Here is a 7,976-nt window from a genome sequence, read left to right on the forward strand (position 1 = left end):
GGAGCTCTGGTAGCGTAGTGCCTAAGGCACTTGACTGCTAACCAGAAAGCTGGTGGTTCAAACCCACCAGCCACTCCTTGGAAGGAAGATGGGGCAATCTATTCCTTAGTGATACTGCCTCAGAAACCCAAGGAGGGGTTGCTATGAGTTGGGTTCAACTTGACGGCACATAACAACAACAACAGAGAGTGCTTTGTCTTTAGAGACCTTTAATGAATGGAATAGAATACTCTGCCTATTGTTTGTAGACTGCTACTGTAATATAGTTTTATAGTTTATTTTCCTTTTTAAATAATAACTGATGAATGGTCAAGATAACACTAAAAGTAAGGTGGTAATTTTTTTGTTTTAAGGTAGTAAGAAATCTTGTTTTAAGTTCTAGAGTTAACATATTTTCTCACATAAAGCACACCCTTGTATATAACATGCATAGCTCACGTAGGAAATTAACACGGGGTTGCATTTTCTGGAAAAAAGCATACAACATATGTATTATTTGCATAAAATATGGTAATTAGTTGTTTCATGTTTTAAAAGTAACTGTATCTTGTGTGTACATTAAAGCTAATTCTAGTTTCTCTTTAATTTAAACTTTAAAATAATTCACAAGAAAATTTCTGTTTGCTTTAGAGTGAACATAGAAAATTTCATTTCCAGTTGTTGTTGTTGTTGTGTGCTGTTGAGTCAAACCCGACTCATAGCGATCCCTCCTTGGGTTTCTGAGGCAGTATCACTACAGAAGTAGGATTGCCCAACCTTCCTTCCGAGGAGTGGCTGGTGGGTTTGAATGCCAGCCGTCTGGTTAGCAGGCAAGTGTCTTAGCCACTATACTACCAGTAGTCCTACTTAAAATAGATTAGTCTTAATCAATAATTTTTTTGGTTTTGGTTGTTTAACTTTGAATTCCAGTGAATAGATTTGCCTTTCCAGATTGTATTTTTTAAGAGCGCATTTCTTTGGTTTCAGGAGTACCACTGTTGATGGGTTAAGGAAAAGACCTCTCATTATATTTGATGGAAGTTCAACAAGTACAACTATAAAAGTGAAAAAGACAGAGAATGGAGATAATGATCGACTAAAGCCTCCCCCTCAGGCAAGCTTTACCAATAATGCCTTTCAAAAATTACCAAATTCCTCTTCAAGTGTTTCACCCCTAATTTTGTCTTCCAATTTGCCTATGAACGATAAAATGGAACACAATAATAATGACACTAAACAGAACCATGACTTAACGCATAGGAAAAGTCCTTCGGACCCTGTGAAGTTGCCACCATTATCCCCTGTGGGAACTACTCCAGTGAAGTTAAAGCGAATTGCTCCTAAAGAAGAAGCAGAGACTGTAGTAAGTATGGGGGTGGCTTTCATACTAGTAAGTGTGGATGCAAATGAGTGGTCTGTCTAGCAGCCTGAGATGTGTCATGTATGCTGCATGCTATTCTTGAATCCTTTAATGGTTATTTTATTTTTACATCTCATTAGTTTTATGTGTTTTGAACCCTGAGATTGTGAAATCCATGATAATAAACTCTTATTTTAAAAAATACACTCAAGCTTATTTCTATTTAAAATATATAAAGAGAATCTCTTAAATGCTTATCCCCCATCTTTTTATTTAGTTCCTTTAATAAATGATCTTAGAACTAAAAGATAGCTTACTGAGGTTCAGAATGTTAACTAATTGGCCCAGTCACACATTTATTAAGTAGTATTTTGTGAACTGACTTTGTCTGTTTGCACTCTAAAACCATACCAGAGCTTTTTAAAATTGACCACTTGCCTCCTCTCCCCATCAAAAGTAAGTATCTTTGGAAGGTTAGGTTGTGCTCTACTGTATGTAAGCATCTAATTCGTAACATTTGGATGTTCGGATTTCACCATGCTGGCAAATTTTTTAGAGTTTAATTAGTGAGTTATGGTTTGTTTGGTGTTAGTTTTTTAAATACAGTCAGCCCTTCCCTAGGTTCTTCAGAAAAATGATTTCATTTTTAAACACCCAGCAGTTTTATAGCTTGTATTCTTGTTCTATACTTTGACTGTGTTATCTTTTAATTGTGTGTCAAAAGAATCAAAACTCAAAGTAGTTCAAATATTCGAAAATAGTAGACACTATTAGAGGAAAAAGAAAGCTACTGTGTACTTGACAGGCCCTAAATTCTTTCCTTATACTTATTCATTGAATTAGCAACTTTACTGTTACTCTCATTTAACAGATGAAGAAACAGAAGCATAGAGAATTTAAATACATGTATTTAAATAAATTAATAAGTGACCAGACTGGAATTTGAACTCAGATTTCTTTGATCCCAAAGTACGATGCCTCAACACTTAACCACCTTTGTAGGCTAGAGAATGAAGGTGTTGGATGAGTTGGAGAAAAAATCCAGATTTCAAATATTGCAATAAGGAGTGAACTTGAGGATTTTTCCCCAAGGTTCTTCAGCATTCCTCTACCCATGGAGATTTTACCCTTTGAGAGGTGTGATTTAAAAAAACAAAACAAAAACTCTTTTTCTTGCTAATTTTCGATTGTGAGATAAAAGAAAGAGGCTAGGCAGGAAGGGACTGGAGCAGTCAGTGGATCTCAACTCTTGACTGCATATTAGGATCGCCTGAGGAACAAAAACCAAACAGAAAGTAGTCAAAAGTCCAGTCCCCCCACTCTACTGTGGATTCTGATTTAATTGGTTCTGGGATGAGGCCCAGCCAGGAGCATGTTTCTCATTCCCCTAGGTGATTCTGTTGTGCAAACAATTGAGAACCAAGGGTCTGGAAAAATAGAAACTAGAGAAAGCTTATGTTTTTTTTGTTTGTTTTAACCAAGACAATTCAGTGACATTAGCTACGTTCACAACATTGTGCAGCCATCACTATTATCAATTTTCAAACCTTTTTTGTTGTCCCAGACAAGAACTCGGTACACCTTAAGTAACAACACCCCGTTCCTCCTTCCTTCCAGTCCATGGTAACTACTAATCCACTTTTGTGTCTGTGCATTTTCCTGACTAGATGTTTCATATAAGGGTAATTGTACAAAATTTACCCTTTATACAATATTTGTCTTACTTCATTCAGTGTGTTTTCAAGGAATCCATGCTGTGTAGTATATATCAGGACTTCGTTTCTCTTTATGGCTGCAAAATACGCCATTGTATGTATATATCACATTTTGTTCATCTATTGATAGACATTTGGGCATTCTACCTTTTGGCTATTGTGAATAGTGCTGCAATAAACATTGGTGTGAGGCTTATGTTTTTTTAATCTCAAGCTGTTCATGAAATACATTCCATGAACAGATGGGAGTAGTGAACTGGCATCACTGTATTAATAGTAAACCTTGGTTTAAAATTGTTTCAACAAGAGATAATTTCCTGCTTTGAAATGTTTGTTGAAGCTGTGTTTTCAGTAATAGAAGGCATTTTGAGGTGATACGGATTTTGATACAATTTTGGGACATAAATGTCCTGAGGGGTCTCTAGTGCTGGGTTGGGTGGAATAAGGCCCATTTCTTCAGGTTCACACAGTTACACAGGCCCCTACCACATGGCAACAGGCACTGAAAATGGTACAGCAGCTTCCCACTAACCCCAAGGGGTGGAAAATGTAGGTGGTCACTATATGTACCGTTGGTCACAAAAGGGTTAAGGTTTTCATTTTATTTGCTGACATTTCTACAAGTAAAGTGATTCTTATTCTGTCTTTTCAGAATAACCTGAAGCCCCCAGAAGCAAAGAGGAAGATACAACATGTTACATGGCCATGAAGGAAAGTTTCCCAAAAATGTAAATATAGCTATAACTAGTTTTTCAAACAAATTCACATTTATTGACAGTATTTACAAAGACCCTGATTATTAGGGAATTTTCTTAAGATGTTTAAAATTAGGTTTAAAAAATTATAATGTTTCCTTTAATTTTTTCAGTCTTCCTTCCTTCTTTTGAAGTTCTTGCTTCTTATGCCCTGAATAGGAAAGAATTTCTTTTGAAACTAATGACTTAGGTATGAGTCATTTATATTGATCCTGATGTAATCATTAGCTATAGGTCTGGTATAAAGCATTCATTTAATGGATGTTAGGAATACTCTTACTTGTCTCTTTCAGAGTCTTTGGTGGGGGGGACATTTGGGATTTTTAAAAAACTCAAAATAATTTACTAGGATAAAGTTTTTCCCAAAGAGAAGAATGTAACAGTCCATTTTAGTAAATATAGCCAAACTCACCCTCAAGCGTTCACCAAGAAAAGCATATTGGTAGTACTGCCAGAAGACTAATCAGAATAGACAGATAAATTGCTGTTCTTTAAATGCTTATGTTGCTTCCTCCCATAAAAATCAAAGGGAAAATCAGTGCTTGCTATTTCTCCTTCCTTTGCTGAGGTACCAGAATTAATTCACCTTTAATCAATTGGTCAATTTCCATCCTTTAGCCTTCTCTTGGAGCCCTGGTGACACAGTGGTTAAGGCATTTAACTGCAAACTAAAAGGTCAGCAATTCAAACCCACCAACCACTCCATATGAGAAAGATGAGGCAGTCTGTCTCTGTAAAGACTTACAGAACCTTGGAAACCCTGTGAGGTAGTTTTACTCTGTCCTATAGGGTCTGTTTGTCAGAATCAACTGCAGTGGGTTTGGTTTATCTTTTTCTGTGTAGTTTTTTCTTGTCATGCAGGAGTCCTGCCTACTCTTTCATGACCAGTCTGTGATCTCACTGCAAGTTTAGGTATTGCTTCCTCTTAGGAGCTTAAGTGTTTTAAAATTAAGTTGACTATAATATATTCAGGCTAAAGTGATCATGTTAGAGGTAGTACTAATGGTAGAAAATATAGAGAATAGGAAGAGGATAACAATTCTAAAACTTACAAGAGTCTGGAAAGTATAGCAGGGAGGGGAGAAAAATCAGTGTCATCAAGAGAAGAAAGCAGAGGAGGTCCTAAAGTCCGGATAACACTACAGAGAGCAGCATAGGAAAAATGACCTCAAAGCTAGACTGGACTCCCTGTAGGTGTAATATTGACGGCTTCCCACTGACGGTCGGAGTTCTCTACTAAGGATTTTTGTTTACTTTTTGTTAAAATAGTAGTATCACTCCAGTTGTATAATGGAAGTCTGTGGTAAAATAGGATTTACCATATATTCGTGAGTTTTAGAGTTTAACTTTTTTGCCACGTATTTGTTTCTGAGAATGAATCCTTCATATTTTTTCCTTTGTATGATTGATCTTCATATGGGGGTCTGCCTTTTTCAATACTTATTAGAGAGTCTCATTCCTCTTCTGATGTTAAAACAGTCATCTCAGTTCAGCTATTGCATAGCTTTATAAAAAATTAATTCAGCCTTGCAGGTAAGTACTGTACTAAAACTTTAACCTACAGTTTTTTAACTATTCTGCCTTTATTCCAGACTATAAATCTGTACACTTGAGGCATAATTGATACTTCCTAAGTGTTGCATAAATTGTTAATGATTTTAAATATATAGTTATCTGCAGGGCTGATATATGTCATATTGTTTATGTGCATTTGTGATCCTATGAATATAAAGAGAGATTTTAAAAGTACAGATTTAAGGGTAAAATGACAAATTCTATTTTATATTCATTTGCCCCCTCTGCTTCCATTTGCATTTCTCTCTTAGTTAAGAGAGAGTTAGCCATTTGGCAATTATAAGTCAGTGGAAGCTTATTTTTAGTTATTCAATGAAATTAATTTTTAATTTGTATATTTAACTTACAGAGTAGGTTGGTAATAACAGCTGAACTGTGTAACATTGTTGCTTCAAATTGAAGTTTATATTTTGAACATTCAGAGTCAATGTTCATATAGCAGCATACTGAGCTATTTTGAGTTTATAATGTAGAGAAGAGCTAAACCATGTTCCATGTATTACATAATACCAACATCTTCTAGATTTGTGCCTTCTGGAGGTATATCGATACAGCTTGCTTTTCTCCACTTACTGTTTCCTTCCATTTGATGAAACATACTGAATGATGGGAATTGAGCAGAAGTGTTGGAAATGTTATGTTTTGAAATGTTGCTTGGTGTGCTTTAAAGGTTAAAAGGACTTGATTTTAATTGCAAAGAGCTTTGGAATACCCTTTACTCACTAACATGGTTTAATATTGTTGCTCCTGAGTCTATGTTCCATTAAAGTCAGATTTTCTTATTACTGGGATTGGCAAATGAATGACTTCAGAGTCAGTGGGTGACTTCTGAGGTGTATTACAGGCACTTTACTACTTCCTGCCATTGTCTTTGTTCTTTTCTTTCTCCCCCTCTTTGTTCCATTTCCCTTTTTATAATTTACTTCCATTCTCCTTCCTCCTTTCTGTAGATCCTAAGCCTCAACTTAGGTGTATAAGTCATATTGCTCAGCCCTGTTCACTCACTGAAGGATCAGAATAGGCTGACTCCTAGTCCTCTTATATTTGAGGGATCATAGCCTGCTGCATGAATGCAAGAAAGTCTTAAGACTCTGCAGCACCAAGGCCCAAAATTGCTTCTCAATGATTGTAAAGGCAGTATAGTTTTCCCAAAATAGTTTTATTAATCTACAGAGCTACCAGGCACTTAGGAAAGCTGGTTCAACTGATACTATGAAACCATAATATATTTGCTAGTATTAAAATTCTTCAGAATTGTAAATACTGTTTTAAATAATATTTCAGTTGGCTTAAGTTTTGAAAGGTGATTCTAAAAATGATCTAGAGACTCATTCAGTAGCAGTTTTTTTTTTTTTTTGAAACTTATGTTAAGTAAAACTGCCAGTAGATTAAATCGTATGTCTGTAAGAGCTTCCTCCATTTACTATTGTGGAACTTCAGTAATTTTTAGAGACTACAAAATGGTCAAAATGTTTTTAAGTGTGCTCTTTTATTAAATGCTTGTGCAGGTTTTGTACTTCAGTACAGAAAAGTTTAACCTTGTAATGTACATTTTTGTATGTAAAAAGTCTTTTAAGTAGTCTTATCCTTATTTAAATAAACTGAATAAAATGATCTTTTGACTATGTTTATTATTCATTAGAAAAATACTCTTCAATGACTTGATCTGATTTTGAGTGCTTACTGCCCCTTAGCCAGTAATATTTTCAACCTTTTCCATTGGATACATGTGTGGCTTGGAGACCGTTTCACAGTTTCAGGAGTTTATATTTTTGGCCTGTGTTCAGCCAGATATTTATAGCTCAGAAGTTCTTTTTTTCCTAGCAGCTCCTTAGGGGGCTTAGCCTTAGGCATGCACACATACAGTCTTCCACACCACCAGAGGAGTGTGATTATAAGCCTGGCCTTCCAGGAGTTGCTGTTGGGTCAGAATACCAGCCATTGTCTGGCTGGAGGTAGTGCTTAATTCATTTGGGCTAATAAGATTTCTAGCTTTTCCTGTTGGATCTGTATGTGGCTGTGGGGATGCTTTCAAATCTGCTCCACATTCCGCTCTGATTGCTCCCAAGTGGATGCAGTACAGTGAATTACTTAATATGGCCCTTCTAGCCAGAACTCTCCATTTTGTGATGAATTGTAAATCTTAACCTCTGCCTGTGGTTATTTTGTGGTTATTTATATTTGCCTGTGGGTCCCATTTTGGAGTGAACTGTTCATTATGTTAATGAGGCATGATTAGAATGGGATGTATCTTGAGTCCCACCTTACTAGAGGGTGTGACTCAAGTCACCATCCTTAGTTTCCTTGACAGTGTATGTATGAATGCTCTGGCAGAGTTCACTCTCTTGCTCTGGATCCTGCATCTGGTTCATACCATCTCACCCCCAGTTCTTGGGGCTTGAAACAGCAGCCACTCTTACCTGACCCGATTTAGATTTGTCAGCCCCTGCAACCACAGTAGTCAGGAGAATCCTCAGACCAGTGCCTGAACCACGGAATTGGGACTTGTCAGTCTCCATAACTGCATGGGCCATTTCCTAGGCATTTCTTCAGTTCTGAGACATTACAGTGGAATATGGAACCCTCAGATGG

At 36.5% G+C, this 7,976-nt stretch overlaps 1 protein-coding gene across 1 annotated transcript in view; it reads left to right on the forward strand.

Moving 5' to 3' along the window:
• Positions 1-3,763, forward strand: part of CUNH2orf49 (chromosome unknown C2orf49 homolog) — a 9,693-nt gene extending 5,930 nt beyond the window's left edge. Inside the window, exons 3-5 of the mRNA XM_007959497.2 lie at positions 967-1,093; positions 1,220-1,342; positions 3,707-3,763. Of these exons, the coding sequence (XP_007957688.1) occupies positions 967-1,093; positions 1,220-1,342; positions 3,707-3,763 (307 nt within the window). The remainder of the gene's footprint in view (positions 1-966; positions 1,094-1,219; positions 1,343-3,706) is intronic.
• Positions 3,764-7,976: the final 4,213 nt, after the last annotated feature.

The sequence above is a fragment of the Orycteropus afer genome, unplaced genomic scaffold (assembly GCF_000298275.1).
Source record: "Orycteropus afer afer isolate SDZICR_OR568_19922 unplaced genomic scaffold, OryAfe1.0 scaffold00017, whole genome shotgun sequence".
NCBI lineage: Eukaryota > Metazoa > Chordata > Mammalia > Tubulidentata > Orycteropodidae > Orycteropus > Orycteropus afer.